The 22,561-nt window shown below is 48.4% G+C and overlaps 1 protein-coding gene across 1 annotated transcript in view; it reads left to right on the top strand.

Moving 5' to 3' along the window:
* Positions 1–22,561, top strand: part of TEX10 (testis expressed 10) — a 258,142-nt gene that overhangs the window by 59,985 nt on the left and 175,596 nt on the right. Inside the window, exons 4-5 of the mRNA XM_033929656.1 lie at positions 5,128–5,240; positions 12,330–12,565. Of these exons, the coding sequence (XP_033785547.1) occupies positions 5,128–5,240; positions 12,330–12,565 (349 nt within the window). The remainder of the gene's footprint in view (positions 1–5,127; positions 5,241–12,329; positions 12,566–22,561) is intronic.

Raw genomic sequence — 22,561 nt, 5'->3', positions numbered from 1 at the left:
AGTTGGTTCGGCCAAGCAATTCTACAAAATTTATTCTCTATTTTGATGCCAACTTCCCTCCAGCCCTTGAATAGTAGCTAGTGAGTCCCAGCTGTGAGTATATACTACCTGCTTGTCCTGGGATAAAGTACAGTTATTTACCTATAAAAGGCATTATCCAGGGACAGCAGGCAGATATTCTCACAACCCTCAATCCTCCCCTAGTCGGCTTCTTAGCTTATTTACCGATGTCAGGCAGGAAGGCACCGGCACCTGCGCAGTGTGGGCAGTCTTGACTTTTGAAGAAGTTTAAAGTGACTACACTTTTGCACTGTCCATACTGGGACTCTGTAGATGACATCATCCATCTGTGAGAATATCTGCCTTCTGTCCCTGGATAACACCTGTTACAGATAAGTAACTGTGTGTTTGTGTGTTGTAATTACTTTCAGTGCAGCAAAGTTAGTCGCGCACAAATATCACACTAAAATGAAAGTAAATAGCTGCATTAATTTTTGTGCATTTAATATGGAGCTTTTTATCATCCCTTCCTTACTAGTCTAAACAGTTGGATTTTGTCTCTTTCCAGCCTCTAGACAGAGGTAGAGAATTGAGTTTTCCACTGACATCACCGGTATATATAGATTGCTGCCTCTTGGAATTCTCCAGTTTTTCTCTACCTCTAGGAGATAAAACGGGTTGTTTTGATGATGCGACAAGTACTAGGCTTAGCTCCCCAGGCAGCAGGTTAAGGCCTGTATCTTAACAGCCCCATTCCTGGATCTCGATCTATGGACCTTACTTAGATAGAATGCAGAGTTCAGTCTGCACAGTCCCAAGTCTGCATTTAAGTTTGGCAGCTTGGTGAGGCTTCAGTCTCAGATTCGATGGAAACCTGTCTGTGGGGATTGTGGGTCTCCATCTTCCTTACCACTATCTTCCCCCCTCCCCCTTTGAGTGTCCTTTGGGGGCCTCCCTGCATTACTGGGAGGCATGATTTTACAAGAAAACCCCCTGAAAATTAGGTTTTCTTAGGCCACACACAGAGGAGCTAGGGGGCTTGAAAACCTTGTGAGACCCATGCTATGCTTCTTTGTTGGCAGTGTTTCTAGGTAGGTCAGAGTTGTGATGGGCCTTTTCTGACTGTGGAAAGACCCAGTTAGGTCTGGGGACTCTTCCAGAGGCTGTAGGTCTGAGTTCTACCTCTCCCACTGGATCTGTGGTTCCATCCTGTTTGGTGGAAATAGCAACCATGTTAGCCTCAGCTTCCCTACTATTAAGTTTAGAATAATCGCAACAGGCTACTGTGGTAAAGGGAGGCAGGAACAGAGGGTACCCACAATTGGTTGCTTTTGGGACTTCTGGGGGTTCTATCGATACCCCTGGAGTCCCTGAGTGTGGAATAGTTCAGGTTGTCCTGCTAATGGAGGAGGTCCTGAGGTGTGTATATTTGTTTGAACAGTCTAATTCAGTGGTCTCAAACTCGCGGCCCAGGGGCCGCATGCGGCTTGCCAAGTACTATTTTGAGGCCCTCGGTATTATAAAGAATGATTCTTTATGGAAAACTTGCACCTTAAGTGTCCGGTGGTCGTATCTGCAACCGCCTTCAGCTCTCACCTCCTCCAGCACTGGACACACGCACAAGCTGCACTGCAATGGTTACCTTACGTTCTGGAATGTTGCCTGCCTCACTGCTGTAACCTCACGCAAACGCTTTCCAGCGTCTGTACATGATTGTCCTCTCCACTCCACCTCACAATCACATACAGACACAGGAAAGCATACAGACACAGGAAGCATGTTGCACTGCTTTCAGCTCTGTATAGCTGAAATTATTATTATTAATAATCCTATATAATAAAAAGCTAGCCGCGCATGCGCACTCAGACCTGCGTGATCTGTCTTCCCTGATCCGTATGTACCTGGCCAGAGTGCGTATGCGGCGGCTACACAAAGCGGGAGAAACAGACTCAGGATGGGAGGATGCGCCGCAGCAAAGTGCTGCAAAGGTACTGCAGGGGAAGAGACACATAGAAGACACATATCGCTTCTACACAAACCTCCCTCCAGCGTTGGCAATCGCAGCACGTTAAACAGGCTGGTTCGCGACTTTCTCCTGCAGTTGAGTCCCTCTGCCACGTCACTAATGATGTCATCAATGACGCGACAGATAGACTCAACGGCAGAAGAAAGCCGCGACCCAGCCTGTTTAGCATGCTGCGGCTGGCAACGCTGGAGGGAGGTTTGCTATTAATGTCATCTCGCCGGAAGAGTCGCAAAGTCAGTGGGGGTTGGGCTGGGAGGGGAGAGAACCGTCTGCCTCGGGTGCTTCAGGCAGCAGCAGCGTTTACAATTCGCTGCTGTTGCGGCTTCAGGCCTTCCTCTCTGGCCGGTCCTGCCTACTTCATGAACACAGGACCGGCCAGAGAGGAATACCTGAAGCCAGCAACAGCAATGAATTGTGAATGCTGCTGTTGCCCGATGAAGTAGTTGAAGGAGGAAAGTGAGCACAGGGGAGAGTGGCTTGGAGGGAAGAACAGATGGCAGGGCATGGAGGGAAGGAGGAAGGTATGCCAGACCAAGGGAAAAGGAAAGAGGAGATGGAGAGAGGCCATATGGGACAGAGAGAGAGGGGGCGCACACTGGATGGAAAGAGAAGAGAGGGCAGTGAATGGAAGGGGCAACATAGAGGGTGAACAGTATTCTAGCACCCGTTAATGTAACGGGCTTAATGACTAGTAATAATAATAATAACTTTATTTTTGTATACCGCAGTACCATAACAGTTCAGAGCAGTTAGCAGAGTAAGAGACTGTACATAGACAGCGATGTTACAAACAAGACAATCAGCTTAATTTAGCAATTCGGGAGTAGTCAGGATAAACTATAGTTTATAAATCTTTCTTTAATTGCTTCTAATAATTTCAGATAATCCACATTTTGGATTTATAGGTACTTAATAACAATAATAATAATAATAACTTTATTTTTTCTATACCGCCATAATCTTGCGACTTCTAGGCGGTTCACAGTGAAAAAAGCTGTACAATCAGCGAATTACAGCATACAAATAGGGAAGATGTCACTGAGCGGTCAGTGATTACAGAGTACAAATTAGTAAGAAATATAATATTAATATGTTACAATATAATCTTAACTTGTTACATTGAAGGGGGCTGGATAGCCAGTGAAATTCAGAATACCAATGGTGAAGAAGTCACTGAACAGTCAGTGAATACAGAATACAAATAGTGAAGATATGCAGTATCAACATGTTGAGTAATAGTTGGGGTTTTTTTTTTTTTTTTAAAAAGGGGGGAGTTTTCTGACTAGGAAATAAATCCATTTCTTTAATAAGACATTAACTATTTTTTTCTGCGGCCCTCCAAGTGTCTACAAATCCAAAATGGGGCCCTGCAAAGGGTTTGAGTTTCAGACCACTGGTCTAATTGGTTAATCTAATAATGCTGAAGTGATAGATGGGACTTGAGAGTGGCACAGAGGACCTTATGCTGTTTGGGAATCTATGCAAAAGAATACTAGGAGGCACCAGTTTATATACTGGTGATGCCACTGGAAAATTTAGTTGTCTACCTCCATCTGCTGGACAGAAGAAAGTCAAACAATGATATTCCCATGGAAACATGGTTTACCTCATACCACACCGATACAATTGAACAATCATCCATTAAAAGCTGTAAGTTCCATTAGAATTTTAGGAGTAGTGTTAGATCAGAAACTCTCCTATCATGATCAGATAAGTACAGTAGTCAAAAACTGCTTCTTTAAATTACAAATGATAAGATCACTGACAAAGGTACTAGAACCAGAGTCGCTTAATATCTTAATACATTCTCTTATAATCTCAAAAATAGATGTAACTCTCTCTATATAAATGTATTTTGCAAAAAAAAAAAAATAGATGACTCCAAATTATACAAAATACGGCAGTTAAAATCATCAGAAACTCAAAGAAATATGACCATATTATGCCCTAACTGAGTCTAGCCTTGCCTGCATATGTTCTGCTTCAGCAGGAGCTTGTCTAACTTTGTCTTGAATCCCTGGAGGGTGTTTTCCCCTATAACAGCCTCCGGAAGAGCGTTTGTTTTCCAATACTCTCTGGGTGAAGAAGAACTTCCTTATGTTTGTACGGAATCGATCCCCTTTTAACTTTAGAGAGTGCCTTTTCGTTCTCCCTACCTGTCTTTATCTACTAAATCTATTCCCTTCATTATCTTGAATGTTTCTATCATGTCCCCTCTCAGCCTCCTCTTTTCAAAGAATAGTCCCAGTTTCTCTAATCGTTCATTGTACGACAACTCCTCCACCCCCTTATCCATTTTAGTCGCTCTTCTCTGGTCCCTTGCTTATATTGTATGGTGAGCCCTCAAAAACCTACTGTACCTACATTAAGATGACACCTGCAGGTATAAGGCCTGTTGTGGTGTATAGGTGGGTACAGTAAGTTTTGGGTGGGTTTTTGAGGGCTTTACCATACAATATGAGCAAGATATAGTGACATCTGTACCTGGGACTTTTAATGTGAAATTCACTGCAGTACTTCTTAGAAGAGCCCCTCTGCTGTGCTCAGCTGGTGTGAGGTTACAGCAGTGAGGCGGGCAACGTTCCAGAACAATGGTAACATACCAAGGCCTCAAAATAGGACGCATGTGGCCCCTGGGCCGTGAGATCGAGACCACTGCTCTACAGGTAACAATGGTTATTAAAGTCCAATTAATGCTAGATGCCCTCCTTTTTGAATGAGCAATAGGAAGCAACCTAAAAGTTTGATACATAGGTGGGTTTTTTTCTGGAATGTGAAAATAATATAAAATCCTAAACAGAATGCACACATTCTTGTAAGCTATGAATCATAAGGCAGATGATACCACTTTTGGAAGAGGTATGCTATTATGGTACTTTTGAACTCTGACCTGGAAGCACTCTGAACTAGTCTGCTTTGCAGGGAATTTGTAATGAATATGCTTTTGAGTTGTTCATGTATTATGACTTATGCATTTTTATTTTGGCTATCCTGAAAACCATACCTGTTGGACTGAGTTGTAAAACCACTTCCTTGATTGCAGTAGTGAGTGCATTTCATGTCACAACTGCTTTTCTAATGTGTATTCATTTTTATAACAGGAGTCATGGCTACGAGTGAATTACCTTGATGTTTTTAGACATCGCTTCATGAGTCATTTCCCATACTCTTTACTTGAAACAGTTAAGCACAAAAAGAAGAATTCATGTAGAAGGTATGCTTGGTGCTAGTAAAAATGCTTTATTTTCTTAAAATAACAATACGAGTAAAGAAAAAGTAAATATAAGTTAGTTCACTGTTTTTCAAGCCAGTCCTAGAGTACCCCTTGCCATTCTGTTTTTCAGAATATTCATAATCCTGCATGAGGGTTGTAAGTTATGCTTAAAGTGCATGTAAATCTATCTCATGCATGTTCATTGTGGATATCCTGAAAATTAGATTAGCTTGTGGGATGGTGTGGGGTGTACTCCAGGAATGGCTTGAGAATGGCTTTGTTTCTCAGCAGCCTGAGAACAAGGGAAACCGGGTTTGATTCCCACTGTATCTCCTTTTGACTCTGGACGTCACTTAACCCTCCATTGTCCCCAGGTACAAAATAAGTACTTGCATATAATATGTAAACCACTTTGGTTTTAAAGAGGAAGGAACTTTATATACTGCTTTTTCTGTGTGACCCTCTTCTAGCTTTGTTGTCCTGGGCATCTAGGCAAGTACAAGATCAAGTAGTTTGATATTGCTGTGGCTATGTTTTTTAGACATGTCTCAGTAAAAAGTTTCCAATGTCATTAAGAAGTGTTCCAGGTGTAAAAGGACTATATCTGTAATAGACTTTCTTGTACAATCCCACTTTATTCTGGGACCAGTGGGTTGTTTACCTCCTCCCGCCAGGGATCTGTAAGAAGCCTCAAACATTTGAAGTTTTTACTCCCTCCCTCTCACACCTTACCACTGAGCATGCTCCTCTGAACTTCAGTCTAAATTAGAGAATGACACAGAGAAAAATTTATCACTGTTCCTGCCCCATCCCCGTGAGCTCGTCCCCGTCCCTGCAAACTCAGTCCCCGTCCCCGCCCTGCAAACTGTCAGATCCCATTTGCATAAGCCTCATAGTTATGATTTTATACTGAACTTATTTTATTAAAATATAAAAAGAGACAATATTCCGTACAATTGTCATTTTATAAATACAAATAAAACAGAGCAAGGATCAACAAAACCCTGTCCCCCTCCCTTTCACAAATATCCCCTTCACTATTGTGAAAACTGAACAAACCAAATTAGTACAGAATGCTACATAGAAAAATCAAACTAACAGATGGAGAGCAACTAGGCCACTGCCCCCTGGTCATAGAGAGCCCTAAGCCAGCTGGAAGCTAAAGAAGCACAGCCTTGACTTTGCGGTCCCCAGTTATGTCTAATTTCAGCTCTAGCAGGATACAAATTTCAAATCTGAAATATTCTAATCACAAAATATAAAATAAATTTATTTTTTTTTTCTTTTTGTTGTCTGGTAATTTTATTCTTCAAATCACATTGGTCTCAGGCTTTGGTTTTAGGTTCCTTCTGTCTTCATCGTGGCATGGCTGGCTCCTGAAGGTAAAGTAGGCGCAAGAGGAGCTGGGGAGAAGATGCCGAATCTGACTTGGGTGCAATTTTTTTTACCACAGGAGTAAGACTTTTCACTGCTCCCATGGGGCGGTAAAAGGTCTTGTCCCCATTCCCGCGGGGCGGTGAAAGGTCTTATTCCTCATTCCTGCGGTAAACCAGTTGCACATGTCTCCATTCCTGTGGATTTACTGTGGTGACCCACGGTTTACTGTGGTAAACGGTCCCCGTGTCATTCTCTAGTCTAAATTCCTACAGGCCAGGTTGTAGGAGCTTATCTTTTCTGCTTGTGTTTCTTGTTGTGGTTTTTTTCAGTAATTTCGGTACTTTTCTGTCACGGTTTTGCCCTCGTGCTGTGGTGATTCCCTGCAGGGACATCATTGTGGCGGGATAATTTCAGACTGTTGAAGAATGTCTGCTGGGGGGTTCCCTGCTTGGCAGTAAGCCCCCTGGACAGCCTGCACATCTGATTAGGGTTCTGGGACTTTTCCCTTGGGAACTAGCTCAGCCCAGGTTTGTCTGCTAGTGGATTTAGCGCAGGCTGAGCGGTTCTGTGGAGGTGCAACCGAGATCAGAGCCAGACTGTGTTCCTCAACCGGACGTCTGCGTGGCATGTCCAAGGGTGGCGGAGATCTCCGGCCATGGGAGTCAGGTCGGTGGGACAGTCAGAAGACATGAAATCCAGATTTCTAGTTCCCTGAGGCTCAGGATCTCTTTGTATGCTGTGTTCAGCTTTGTGTGCAGTTTCTATCAGACAGCACATGTAACAGTGAGTAAGTGGCTGACAGCCTGAATCAGCGATTTTTTGGGGGGGGTCTTGAAAAGGGGTTTTGGGCTGGTTTCTCTGGTTGCCCTACCCCTCCCCACTGCTAAAATCCCAAAATCAATCCTAAATTAATCAGCACCCGTGGTGGCCATCATGGATTTTTCCTGATTTTAATTTAAGTATTATTTTTCATACTTCCAAGCTTCATTTTTGCATGAAACTTGGCCTCCCCAGGACAAGATGGGATGGATTCATGCTTTGTTTGTGGTGGATGGCTGTCGAATGTGCAGCTGTGCTCCACGTGCGCTGTGGCCTGCAAGGGTTGCAAGGTTTGCCTGGATGCGGTCCCTTGAAATTGGCATCTGGGGGTCCTGGGGAGTGTGATGGCAGCGTTTTGGTGAAACGCAAGCATAGATATGGCAAAAAAACTTCATTAGTGTCTTCTATCTTGCCAATACCTTTCAGCTCTAGGCGGATTGAGATGCAAGAGTCTGCTCCCGCCGCAGAGGAACTTTTTCCCCTGGATTTTGTGAATATTCTTTATCAGGCATACTTAGTTAAAAAGTCTCTGCCTGTTTTCTTTCCCTCCGGCTTCTGGGTCGGTCACAGGGACTCCTGCTTCGCTGGACAGGGGCTTTCACTTTGTCTTCCTGCAGGGGCTCTGGAGTGTAAGACGGCAGTGCCCGCAGTTGCGGCGGGCACTCTTTAAATTCCTCTGCTTTCGCCAGGTGGTAACCGTAGTGGCTGTGGATCTTGTGGATTTCCACAATCCAGATCCATGTGGGACCTGTGATTTGGGGGCGACCCCACAGTGTGCAGATTTTTCAAGCCTGCACACCTTATGGATTTAATTTCTGAATCTCTGCAGGAATTGAAGCTGCAGTTGGGTCAGCCAGTCACTGCTGAATGTTCGCTCAAGAGTGACCAGAAGCCACAGTCTGCTTCTTTTCCTGATCCTGATGTGATTCGTATCCTTTCAGCTATCTGGGACAATCCGGAAAGTCCCCTGAAAAGCGTTCAAGCCATGGCGAGGCTTTATCCCATGGCGGATGTTTTTAACAAGCGCTTTGTTTCTCTGAAGGTTGATTCCTCAGTGGCGCAGGTCATCAAGGGCACATCTTTTCCCACAGATGGAGGGGTAGTCCTGTTTGACTCGGCTGCGGCTGGTGTCAAAGCAGCGACAGTCTCATCTTTTGTTTCTTGGGTGTGTCATTCCAAGCTGCACCAAAATCCTGACACTATGGTGCTGCATGATTTGGATTTTCTCATCTCTGGAGTGGATTACATGGCTGATGCCTTGTACGACACCTTTAAAGTTTTCACTAAGCTTGGTGTCTATTCTGTTTCAGCTTTCAGAATGTTCTGGATCAGGCAGTTGTCTGGTGATTCATCTTCTAAAGCAACAAGCTCCTATTCGGCCCGGGTCTGGATGACCCATTGTTCAGGATCCAAGGCATTATGTGGGAGCAGGTCCCGCCCTTCCAGGAGTTCAGGATGTTTTAATTTTCGTTCATTTCGGTGTTCTTGTCCGTACTCAGGTTCTTCCTCAGGACGCTTCAGTGGGACTAAATGTCAGCAGACAGCGACAAGACTGCCATAGGCTTCCACTAAGAAACAGTTTTGACGCCAGGCCGCCGTCTCATCCCCGCATGGGGTGTGGGGGTGGGGAAGTTGTCGGCTTTTCTGGTGGAATGGGAGTCCATCACCTCCGACTGCTGGGTTCCGGAGGTTCTCTGCTATAGCCACAAATTGGAGTTTCTCTGTCCTCTGACTGAGTATTTTCTGGATTCCCCTGTGGATCGCCCCGAGAAGGTGGGTTTGGTGCAGACCACGGTCCACAGACTTTTGGATCTTGCGGCAATTGAACCCATGCCAGAGCGAGACTTGAGCTCTGGGAGATATTTGATATACTTCATCATTCCAAAGAAAGGATCAGATGACTGGAGACCGATACTGGACCTCAAGTCAGTCAGTGCAGCCCTGCAAATGCCCGCCTCTGCATGCATAGCTCAGTGATAGCATCAGTGGCACTGGGGGAGTTTCTGGCCTAGATCTGACTGAGGCATATCTCCATATTCCCACTTTCCCAGACCTTGTCTTGGGGCAGCATTTTCAGTTTGCTACTCTCCCCTTTTGATTGGTGAAGGCACCCCAGACCTTCACCAAAGTGATGGTGGTGGTGGTGACCCATCTTCGCTCCCTGGGTGTCCTGATTCACCCTTATCTGGATCACTCATTGATCAGAGCTCCCTCTCTGTCCAAGGGACATCAGGCGGTCAGGCAGGTGGTACAGTTACGTCTGGGCTGTACAGTTGTACAGAATATTCTTTTTATACTTTAATAAAATAAGTTCAATATAAAATCATAACCATTCAAGGCTTGTGGGAATGAGATCAGATGGTTTGCGGGGATAAGGGCGGGGAGGGGGAGACCAATCTCGCAGGGATGGGACAGCGGGGGACCGTGTTTATGGGGATGGGGACAAATTTTAATGCAGAGTACAGTATTCTGAGAGTGACTGTACAGCGCTGAGAATGTCTGGTAGCGCTATAGAAATAATTACCGTATTTTCACACATATAATGCGCGTGTTATACAAGATTTTACAAACTGTGCATAACCTTGCGCGTTATACACATTTTTTTTTACATAGTTCCCCCCCCCCAACGTCCGATTCACCCCCCCCCCCCCGCAGGACCGCTCGCACGCACTCGCACCCCGAAGGACTGCTCGCACGCACTCCCACCCGCACCCCCAGCCTGAAGAACCGCTCGCACCCCCACAGCCTCTGGACCCCCCCCCACCATGTAGAAGCTCCTACCGGTGTCCTGCTGCTTCCTCTTGGTGGCCCCGGCCCTTCTGTGAGCCCTGCGCCTGCACTGCTTCTTCTACCGGCGGTCCCGCCCTTTCTCTGACGTTAAGCCTTCTTGCCCTGCCGACTCCCCGACTCTCTGACACGATCGGGGCAAGAGGGAGCTCAAGCCCTCTTGCCCCAGCCAACCGCAGCACCCCCGACAGATCGGGGCAAGAGGGAGCTCAAGCCCTCTTGCCACCTCGACTCCCCGACACGATTGGGGCAAAAGGGAGCCCAAGCCCTCTTGCCCCGCCGACTCCCCAACTCCCTGACAATATCGCTCCCTCCTGGCTCTGGCGAACCACACCCCGCTAGTTGTTTGGGCCAGGAGGGAGCCCAAGTCCTCCTGGCCCTGGCGACTCACACCCCGCTAGTTGTTCGGGCCAGGAGGGAGCCCAAACCCTCCTGGCCAAGGCGACCCCCTACCCCCACCCCGCACTACATTACGGGCAGGAGGGATCCCAGGCCCTCCTGCCCTCGATGCAAACCCCCCTCCCCCCAACGACCGCCCCCCCCCAAGAACCTCCGACCGCCCCCCCAGCCGACCCGCGACCCCCCTGGCCGACACCCACGACACCCCCACCCCCCTTCCCCGTACCTTTGTGTAGTTGGCCGGACAGACAGGAGCCAAACCCGCCTGTCCGGCAGGCAGCCAACGACGGAATGAGTCCGGATTGGCCCATCCGTCCCAAAGCTCCGCCTACTGGTGGGGCCTAAGGCGCCTGGGCCAATCAGAATAGGCCCGGGAGCCTTAGGTCCCTCCTGGGGGCGTGGTCTTGGGCACATGGTCGGGTTGGGCCCATGTGCCTCAGGCCCCGCCCCCAGGAGGGACCTAAGGCACCCGGGCCTATTCTGATTGGGGGGGTCGCGGGTCAGCTGGGGGGGCGGTCGGAGGTTCTTGGGGGGGCGGTCGTTGGGGGGAGGGGGGTTTGCATCGAGGGCAGGAGGGCCTGGGATCCCTCCTGCCCGTAATGTAGTGCGGGGTGGGGGTAGGGGGTCGCCGTGGCCAGGAGGGTTTGGGCTCCCTCCTGGCCCGAACAACTAGCGGGGGGGGGGGGGGGTGTCGCCAGGGCCAGCAGGACTTGGGCTCCCTCCTGGGCCGATATTGTCGGGGAGTTGGGGAGTCGGCGGGGCAAGAGTGCTTGGGCTCCCTCTTGCCCCGATCGTGTCGGGGGTGCCGCGGTTGGCTGGGGCAAGAGGGCTTGAGCTCCTTCTTGCCCCGATCGTGTCGGGGGTGCCGCGGTTGGCTGGGGCAAGAGGGCTTGAGCTCCTTCTTGCCCCGATCGTGTCGGGGGTGCCGCGGTTGGCTGGGGCAAGAGGGCTTGAGCTCCCTCTTGCCCCGATCGTGTCGGGGAGTCGGCGGGGCAAGAGGGCTTGACGTCAGAGAAAGGGCGGGACTGCCAAGAGGAAGCAGCAGGACACCGGTAGGAGCTTCTACATGATGGAGGGGGGGTCGGGAGGCTGTGGGGGTGCGAGCGGTCCTTCAGGGTGGGGGTGCGGGTGCGTGCGAGCGGTCCTTCGGGGTGGGGGTGTGAGCGGTCCTGCGGGGGGGGGGGTGAATCGGACGTCGGGGGGGGCATCAGGCTTTCAGGGTGGGGACAGGACTTCAAGGGGGAGAGGAGAGTCGGGGCAGGCGAAAGGAGAGTCGGGCAGCACGCGCGGTATATAAAAATTTCTGTACATAAATGTGTGTTTCCCGCGCGCTATACCCGTGTGTGCGTTTTACACGAGTGCGCGTTATCTATGTGAAAATACGGTAATAATAGTAGTAGTAGTAGAGTGGCCCACATTTGACAGCCTCTAGGTCTCAAACCAATAGAGATCAAGCTGAAAACTTTTACATGGTTTATTTGAGGCTATAGGGAACATCCACATAAAATTTCTCGTGCATTAATTGATTATTATTTGTTAAAAATCTTTCAATAAATTAAACTTAGACTAAAGAAAAAAAAAAAACCAAATTCCACAGCTTAATTATACATTGTCTAAACAAATATTTTGTTTCTTAGGAGTATCAAAAGTAGATTTTAATTAATGTTTTAATTAATGTTTCAGTTCTGTTTTCTCTTTCTCTGGCAGCAAGAATGGAGCTGTTCCCCTTAACAACCTGGATCATCTTTTATTGAACCTGACCTTGTGTGATATCATGGTTTCTCTGGCAAATGCTTCCACAGTTCATTTGGATTCTGATTGGCTAGATATGATTAGAAAGTTTGTGACTGAGACCCTTGTGGATGGCTGGAAATTGAACAATAAGCAGTTAAGCCGACTACTTGGAGTAACTTGGAGACTTATGCTTGTACAACAAAACAAAGGTAGGTTTAGAACAGAATAAGTCTGTCTTTCTGATTCCTATTACCAATTTATCCTTTGCTTTTTTTTTCATTTCTTGTGAAAGATTGACAAGAAAGGACAAGAAGAAACTTGAATTATTGCATCTGCTTCTTTGTATAACTGATTTATAACAAAATTCTTCTGTCCTTCATGTCTTTTGTGCTAGAATAACATAAAATAGAGGGAAACTGTGTAGAGTTTATTATCCCAGGACAAGCAGGCAGCATATTCTCACTGATGGGTGATGTCACCGACGGAGCCCCGGTACGGACACTTCAAGAACTTGAAAATGTTCTTGACGCCCGCACCGTGCATGCGCGAGTGCCTTCCCACCCGACGTAGGTGCGCGATCCCTCAATTTCTTAGTTTCCGCGGAGCTAAGAAGTCGTATTTCAACAGCTGTTTAAATTTTTTTCTTTCGCTGCCTTCCCGCTCTCGTGTTTTACTGACTTTTTGTCAGTTTCTTCTTTTATTTCTTTTTTAAGTTACTTCTAGTTTAAAAAAAAAAAAATATCTTTCACTTTGATTTTTTCTTCCTGTTGTCGGTTTGGCCTTGTGAGGCCTTGTGGATCGCCATTTTCTTTTTTCCCCTGTGCATGGTTCTTGTCCTGGGCTGGTTTTTCCTGCCCAGTCTTCCTCCACAAGGTTATTTTGTGGTGGAACTTGTCTTCACCGACATCCTCCGGTTATTTTAGCAATATCGGGACCTCAACCTTGTCAGTTTTTTCTTCCCTTGCGTTTTTCCTCTTCAGCGTATGTTCATGTGTTTTCTCCGGAAGCAATTTCCTGTCGACGCCGCCAGGAATTCGGCACTAGTCGATGTCAGTGATCCGGTACCAGGAATCAAGCACCAGGCGACATCAGTGTTCCGGTACCCAGCATACTTCCGGCACTGCTTCCCCGGTCCATACTGCCTGTGATGCTTCTTCTTTGGTAAGTTGTTTTTTTTTCTTTAGACTTCAGCTTATCCTAGAGGTGAGTCTAATCATACCGACCTTGGTCATTGTAGCAGTGAGTCAAGTCCTGCTGACCTTTTTTCAGTCCTATATCTGGCTCCACTTCGATGTTGATGGCTGTCTTGATATGGGCATGTTCATCTTGGTACCGGTGTCCTTTTCTTTCTGCTTGGCCATGCCACCATTGGTACGATGACACCATTGGTACCGGTCATGGACCATCGGTACCGGTGTCTTTTCCCATCCGCTCTGGTGGTGCTGTGTGCCTTGATACCGGCTTTTTCATCTTGGGAGTGTTGCCCCTTGGTACCGGCGTTGTATCCATTGGTTCCGGTTCTTCTTTTTTGACAGTGTTTCCTTTCATGCACACGATTTCGGTCGACATCGGCATATTTGCACTATTCCTGTGGGTGATGTCAATGTTTCTAATGGGTATCGACCGCCTTGCTTGATGTTGACTTATTGTATCGACGCCATGTTATTGCTGTCAATTCTGATTGATGTCGCAGTCCATATCGACATCCAGGTCGAGGTCGGACTGACATGTTCACCTGTGCTCCAGTTTTGCTTCTCAGCCTTCTTGATACAAATCAGTTTTTTGATTCCGGGGACTTTTTCACTTGAGTCTTCTCTGCTTTTGTTGACTCCTATCCCGTGACACCAGCTGTCGTTGCAGTTACCAGTGTTGATGTTGTATTAATTCCTTGATAATCTTGGTTTTGACTGGTGAAGTGGTGGATGCTTCTTCATCACATGTGCTTTTTCCCCTTGAGTGGGGTTCACAAAGCCTTCTTTTTTGCATGACATGTTGTTTTGTTACAGATCCCTTAGGGAATTTTCTGTAACTGCATTCCTTTGGGAATTGACTTTGTACAGTCATTTCTTTTCCTACGGAATTTCTTTTACTTCCCTTCCTTGATCTCTGTAGGGCCTTTTTTTGACACGCCCTTTGAAGTAGTTAACATGTGTCATTGTTTCCCTCCTAGTGAAGTTCATCCTCACGGTTAGTGTGTAGACTTCTGTCTTTCTGGGCAGAGTGGACAAGGCTAGGGACTGGTTAGCCAAATGGGCTTACTGGATTCCTCTCCTGCCTGAATGGTTTTCCTTGGCATACATTTGTGTTCACGTTCCATATAGCCGCTTTTCAATTTCAGTACCTGTTTTTGCAGATCTGTTTCTTTACAGATCTGGTCTGCATCTGAGGGTCTCTTTTTATCATTACTCAACAGGACAGGTTATTCCATAAGTCTGCTTTGGGGAGGTGTTCCTGGGGCTGTGCTAGAACATGTTTCCTCTCCATTATGGACCTAGTGAGTTTCTCTGGCCGCATCTGTGTAGCAGTTTTCAATTTCATGGCGGCTGTCTTATCAGTTTTTCATGTACTCCTATGAGCCTCTCCTCTTTGAGTTCTCTTCATGTGGAGGCTTTCCCCACTTAATCTTTTCATCTTGTTCTCAGATTCTGTTTTCTTTTGAGAGTCTACGTGGGATCTTAGGCGATCCTTCCTTTTTTCTCCTGCTATTTCTCCTTGCAGGGTTCTCTTCGTTTCCTGGTCTTTCTCTTACTTGTCAAGGCCACTGGCTTATAATGTTTTTTCTGGATCTCTGACCTCTTGGCTCTGTTTCCTGATTTTCCAGGCAGCAGCTACAGGCTCCACTTCATATGGCTTTCGAACTGTGTTCTTCAACCGTTCTCCTTACCAATTTTGGTTTGTTTCCTCCCAGATTCGGGGGTTATCTCCTTGTGCTGGCCACATTCTAGTTTTCTATGTCCTGCACTTCCGGTTTTTTACCCGGTTGTTTTTTCCCTGAGAGATGGTTCAGACGTTTTTCTCACCCATCTCATTTTCTTTACCGTTTCATTTTCAGTACCCGTTTTTCCTGTCTGTGTTTCTTTGGGGTACTTTATGACTCCACTCTTCTGAGAGTGTTTCTTTTTCAGATTGTTTCTTTCTTCCACATGTTTTTTCTTTTTAACAACGGGCATTCTCCTGTTTCTGTTATGCCACGGGTCGATCTACATTATCCCAGGACAAGCAGGCAGGTATTCTCACTAGTGGGTGATGTCATCCGACAGAGCCCCGATACGGATGTCTCACAAGCATGTCTGGCTGAAGAAACTCAGAAGTTTCCAGATGCCCGCACTGCGCACGCGCCAGTGCCTTCCCGCCCAATGGTCCGGGCGTGTCTCCTCAGTTCTTTTCTTTCCGCGGAGCTGAGAAGTCTTTCTTCGTTCCTGCGCTGATTGAACTCCCGTTCTTTTGCCTTCCATAACCGCGGTTTTGAGTTTCTTTTCTCTTTTCGTGTGTTTATTTATTTTATTTCTTTAAAAAAAAAAAAAAATTTCTTCCGGCGACTCGGCCGGGTCGGCCGCGTGGCTCAGGCCCCGCTCCTTCGATCTCGCGGCGGAGCTTTTTCGGCCTATGTCCCGGCCAATCACCGGTTTTAAAAAGTGTAGCAAGTGCCAGCGCGCAATTTTGCTGACGGACCCGCATCGACGCTGCCTGCAGTGTCTTGGTCCAGAACATTTACCGAAATCGGGCGAAATCGTACCGGCCTTGTTCCACACTTACAGCGAGGACGTTTAAGCGTCGCTGTTTTCTGTGGGAGTCGATGTTCAAGATGGAAGCTGGGCAAGATCCTTCAGCTTCGACCTCGGCTGGTGCTTCACCCTCCCATGCGAAGCCCGCCGCCGCTCCCACTGCTTCGGGTCTCCTGAAACCGGCTTCGTTTGTCCCGGTTACGACCCCGTCTTCGGCGCCGGTGCCTTCTGTCCCTCAGGCTCAGGTACTGCCTTCTACTATTCCACCAGTGGTCATCAAGGTGCCGAAAGCTTCGAAGCAAAAGCACTCAGCCACGAAGGAGCGCGAAGACTGTGCTGGAGGACCCCCTTTCGGTACGGATCCCTCCATATCGGCTTCGTTGCGGTTCCTTTTGGAAGCTCAATTTGTCGAGCTCATACAAACCATGGGACCCAGGCTGATTGCCACCATCCAGGGTGACCTCCCGGTTCCGATCCCGGGGGACGGACCGCCCCTCTTCCTCCTCCTCGCCGGTCGACCTCGCTACTTGGCGAGGAGGAGCGACGTATGGCGGCCGGTCCCTCGAGGCGGGCCTCCTTCAGTGATATGCCCCTTTTAGAGCCCATCACGCCCCCGTTCGAAGAGGCCTGGCATACCTCTTAGGGTAATCGAAGCCCTGAGCATCACAAGTCGCAGGAAGAGTTCTTCCGCACTCCCTATCAGGCCTGGGCTGCGTCTCGAGAGGCCTCGAATCTCCCGCCTCTTCGCTCCACGGCCTCGAGTCCCATCTGCTCACTGGAGGCGTCGGGGGACCATGCTAAGCATCGCCATTCTAGATCCCCCTCCAGACACCGGGAGGGGCATCGGTCCAGGCATTCCTCGAGGCACTCCTTGAGGCACTCGGAGGTTTCCCCGCAGAAGAAGCAGCCACGTTTGGGGTACTCTTCATCGGACATGTCTCCTCCGCAGGGACCGGAGTATGAGGAACCATCCACCTCTTATTCTCCTTGTCGCTCCCAGGTCTCTCTGGATCCCGAGGCTTCGACTTCGTCCAGTCCTTCTCGGAGGCCGGTGCTGGCGGACCAATTGTCTTTTTCCTCCTTCCTCAGGCAAATGGCGGATGATCTGGACATTACTTTGGACACCGGTTCGCGGTACTCCAAGGAATACCTCGACACCATGCATTTGCCACATCCTTCTGTGGAGTCTCTTCGCCTACCTCTCCACAAACTTCTCGACCAAACGTTTATGAGCTGTTTTGAGACCCCATACTCCATTCGGCAAGTTAGATGCCCCATACCGCAGGGTCCATCACAAGGGGTTCGAGGGCCCTCAACTTTCCCACCAATCGCTGCTGGTCGAATCGTCCCTCAAGCGGTCTCATCCGTCCCAGGTGTACGCCTCGGTGCCTCCGGGGCGCGAGGGCAGGACCATGGACAAGTTTGGCAGGCGGATATACCAGAACTCGATGATGGCTTCCAGAGTTCTTAATTATACGTTCCATTTTGCTTCTTATTTGGAGTTCTTCCTGCCTGTGCTTCGAAAGTTCACTCCTTACATTGAATCTCAGGCTCGCTTCGAATTTGAGGAAGTTGTTGCTTCGCTGTCCCAGCTGCGCCTTCAATTGATGCAGTCCTCCTATGACGCCTTCGAGCTCTCGGCTCGAGCTGCTGCCTGCTCGGTGGCCATGCGTCGTCTGGCCTGGCTTCGCACCATTGACATGGACCCGAACCTCCAAGACAGGCTGGCCAATGTTCCTTGTGCGGGAGCAGATTTATTTGACGAGTCTATCGAGACTGTGACGAAGAAGCTCTCTGACCATGAGAAGTCCTTTCAGTCTATTCTTCGGCCTAAGCCTAAGCCTCAGCAGTCTCGACCTGCCAGACCGCCCTTGATCTATCAGAGGTGTTACACTCCGAGGCAAGCTCCAGCTGCCAGGCAACCTGCAAAACGACAGCCTCCACAAAAGGCTCCGCAGAAGCCTCAACCGTCTACTGTCCCTAAGGCTACTCAGCATTTTGACTCTCTCTTAGGGAGCATAACCAACTTCGTTCTGCCATCCCCTGTTTTCCCCATTGGAGGTCGTCTCCATCATTTTTTCCATCGATGGACGATTATTACCACCGACCTCTGGGTCCTTACCATCATCAAGGAAGGATACTCTCTGCAATTTCATTGGGTCCCCCCGGACCACCCTCCAAGAGAGTATCCTTCAAACTTGACTCAGACCGCCCTTCTTCAGGAAGCTCAAGCTTTGCTCCGGCTTCGTGCCGTCGAGCCGGTCCCTGTGGACCAGCACAACCGGGGGTTTTACTCCCGGTACTTCCTTGCCCTGAAGAAGACGGGCGACCTGCGGCCCATTCTGGACCTCAGGGTTCTCAACAAGTTCTTGGTCAAAGAGAGATTTTGCATGCTGACCCTAGCTTCTCTCTATCCCCTCCTTGAGCAGAACAACTGGTTATGCTCTCTAGATCTCAAGGAGGCCTACACTCACATTCCCATTCATCCGGCCTCTCGCAAGTTCCTCAGATTTCGGGTGGGACATCTACATCTGCAGTATTGAGTGCTTCCATTCGGCCTATCCTCGTCTCCCAGAGTCTTCACTGGTAGTGGTGGCTGCGGCACTCCGGAACAGGGGTCTTCAGGTATTTCCCTACCTCGACGACTGGCTCATCAAGGCCCCCTCGGCTCCAGAGGTCATCTCGGCGACCCTGGCCACTATTTACTTCCTGCAGAGTTTGGGCTTCGAGATCAACTTCCCCAAGTCTCATCTGAAGCCTGCCCAGTCTCTCCCATTCATCGGAGCAGTCCTGGACACCATTCGACTCAGAGCATTCCTTCCTCCTCAACGCATGGATGCTCTTCTTCATCTCTGCCAGTCTGTGTCTTCTCGCCAGTCCATCTCAGAGAGACACATGATGGTCCTCCTAGGCCACATGGCCTCTACAGTTCATGTGACGCCTTTTGCCAGACTCCATCTCAGAATTCCTCAGTGGACCCTGGCTTCTCAATGGACTCAGGTGTCAGATCCGTTGACTCGGCACATCATAGTCACTCCTGCTCTTCGGCAGTCTCTACTTTGGTGGATGACCTCTTCGAATCTATCCAGAGGTTTGCTGTTTCACACTCCTCCCCACCAGAAGGTTCTCACAACCGATTCATCGACCTATGCCTGGGGAGCTCATCTGGATGGTCTTCGCACTCAGGGATTCTGGACCAGTGCGGACCGACTCCATCAAATCAATCTTTTGGAGCTCAGAGCCATCTTCAATGCTCTCCAAGCTTTTCAACATCTGCTTCACGACATGGTGATTCTCATTCGCACAGACAATCAGGTTGCCATGTATTATGTCAACAAGCAGGGGGGCACGGGCTCAGCCTCCCTCTGCCAGGAAGCTCTCAGAGTCTGGGATTGGGCGGTTTGCCACAATGCCTTCCTCAAAGCTGTCTATATTCAGGGGAAGGACAATGTCTTGGCAGACAACCTAAGTCGTCTTCTCCAGCCTCACGAATGGACACTCCATTCCAAGCCCCTTCATCAGATATTTGCATGGTGGGGGACGCCTCAGATAGACCTCTTTGTGGCTCCCCACAGCTTCAAGCTGCCTCAATTCTGCTCCAGGATCTACACTCCTCATCGTCTCGAAGCAGATGCCTTTCTGCTGGATTGGGGGACTCGCTTTCTGTATGCGTTTCCTCCCTTTCCTCTCATTCAAAAGACTCTGGTCAAGCTGAAGTCCGACCATGCCACCAAGATTCTGATCGTTCCTCGGTGGCCCAGGCAACCTTGGTTCTCCCTTCTACTTCAACTCAGCAGGGAGCCATTCCTTCTTCCAGTGTTTCCTTCACTGCTTACTCAGCATCAGGGATCTCTGCTTCATCCCAACCTGCAGTCTCTCCACCTGACAGCTTGGTTCCTCTCAACGTAACTCCTCACCAGTTTTCCCAGGCGGTGAGGGATGTCTTGGAGGCTTCCAGGAAGCCTGCTACTCGACAATGCTACTCCCAAAAATGGACTAGATTTTCTTCATGGTGTGTTTCCAATTCTAAGGAGCCTCAGCGAGCCTCCCTATCCTCTGTATTGGACTATCTTCTGCACCTGTCTCAGTCTGGTCTCAAGTCTACGTCTATACGAGTCCACCTGAGTGCTATTGCGGCTTTCCATCAGCCTCTACAAGGGAAACCTCTCTCTGCTCATCCTGTGGTTTCCAGGTTTATGAAAGGACTTTTCCATGTCAATCCTCCTCTCAAACCTCCTCCAGTGGTTTGGGATCTCAATGTTGTCCTTTCCCAGCTTATGAAACCTCCTTTTGAGCCTCTCAACAAGGCTCCTCTAAAGTTTCTCACTTGGAAAGTAGTTTTTCTAGTGGCCCTCACGTCTGCTCGCAGGGTCAGTGAGCTTCAGGCGGATCCACCTTTCACAGTATTCCATCATGACAAGGTTGTCCTCCGCACTCATCCCAAATTCCTGCCTAAGGTGGTCTCTAAATTTCATCTCAACCAATCCATTGTACTTCCAGTGTTTTTTCCAAAGCCTCATTCTCATCCTGGAGAATCAGCTCTTCATACTCTGGACTGTAAGCGTGCTTTAGCTTTCTACCTGGAACGCACCAAGCCACACAGAACTGCACCTCAACTTTTCGTCTCCTTTGATCCAAACAAGTTGGGATGACCTGTTTCGAAGCGCACCATCTCCAACTGGATGGCGGCTTGTATCTCTTTCTGCTATGCCCAGGCTGGATTACCCCTTCCCTGTAAGGTCACAGCCCATAAGGTCAGAGCAATGGCGGCCTCTGTAGCCTTCCTCAGATCAACACCGATTGAGGAGATTTGTAAGGCTGCCACTTGGTCCTCGGTTCATACATTCACCTCTCATTATTGTCTGAATACTTTCTCCAGAAGGGATGGACAGTTTGGCCAAACAGTGTTACAAAATTTATTCTCCTAAGTTGCCAACTCTCCCACCATCCCATTGAGGTTAGCTTGGAGGTCACCCACTTAGTGAGAATACCTGCCTGCTTGTCCTGGGATAAAGCAATGTTATTTACCGTAACAGTTGTTATCCAGGGACAGCAGGCAGCTATTCTCACGTCCCACCCACCTCCCCTGGGTTGGCTTCTCTGCTAGCTACCTGAACTGAGGAGACACGCCCGGACCATCGGGCGGGAAGGCACAGGCGCGTGAGCGGTGCGGGCATCTCGAAACTTCTGAGTTTCTTCAAGCAAGACATGCTTGTGAGACGTCTGTATCGGGGCTCTGTCGGATGACATCACCCACTAGTGAGAATAGCTGCCAGCTGTCCCTGGATAACAACTGTTACGGTAAGTAACATTGCTTTCTTGTACTCCTCAGTGGTCTTTTGTTTTCCAGTGGTACCAGGCGAGGGCTTGTCTCTCAAAGCTTGTATATCTTTGATCTCTGCTAGTTTCTACAGAGGTCTCCTTCTTTATTTGTTACCTCCTTGCATGGTCTTCATGCTTGCTGCATCTATTTTCTTTCTGGGGGGTTCCTATGGGCATTCTACAGCCTCGGGGTCTTTTGACTGCTAGGCATCGGTTTATTTTCCCATTTTTTTTCCTAATTTTTCTTATGATATTTTAGGACCTCATGATTTTCAACATCTACTCTGTCCTCAAGTCCTCCTTCCTTGCACAGTCAATTCAGGGGTTTTACACTACATGTTATCTCAGGAGGCCCTGTTTTGTGACCTTGGAGGCAATTGGCCATCTGCTCTTGCTGATATTCATGGGGAGCTGGATTTCCTAGCAGCCAATTTCAGCAGGATTCTTTACTGCTTTTTTTCCAGGATTTTTCTTCGGCTGGCAACGGTTATTTTTCTCCTGGATTGGACGAGCATATTTTTTTATGCATTCCCTTCGCTTCTTTTCCTCTTGAGCTTTTTCATCAAGCTCACGAGAGCTGTTACCACCATGCTGCATGGTGACCCCATCAACATGGGTTCTCCTTTCTTCGTCCACTCAATTTTTAGGGAGCCCTTTCTTCTTCTCCTTTTCCTGCTCGGTTTACTCTGACTCAGGAATTTTTGATTTCTTCCAGTCTTCTTTGGTTTTTTTCTTTGGGCTGTGTCCGTTTCATTTACATCTTTCTCAGCCTGTTTGTTGACTTCTGCCAGGACACCAGCCACTCGCCCTTGTTGATATCAAGAGTAGTTTTCGTTTTCTTTCCTGGTGTATTTTTCTCTCCCTGTTTCCACCTTCCTACCGGTGGTGTTTTTTTTTCTTTGTTTGCTTCTAGTCTCGAGTCTATAGCTCTCAGACTTCTTTTTGATGCTATTGCAAGTTTTCCCTTGATCTGTCAAGGAGCAGCAGTTTTCTGATTTCTCCTCTGGTTCCCAGGATCATGACAGCGGTTTTTCATGTGTGTAACCACACCTCATTCGTTCTTTTGTTCTCTGGACTTTTCCTGTGGATCTTTCCTGCTTGTTGACGCTACCATTTGCAACAGTGACGTCAGCTCCACTTGGATTTATTTCCTGGACA

This window comes from Geotrypetes seraphini, chromosome 2 (assembly GCF_902459505.1).
Source record: "Geotrypetes seraphini chromosome 2, aGeoSer1.1, whole genome shotgun sequence".
NCBI classification, from domain to species: Eukaryota; Metazoa; Chordata; class Amphibia; order Gymnophiona; family Dermophiidae; genus Geotrypetes; species Geotrypetes seraphini.
Note: the sequence above shows the minus strand (reverse complement) of the source record. Positions and strands in the feature narration are given on the sequence as shown.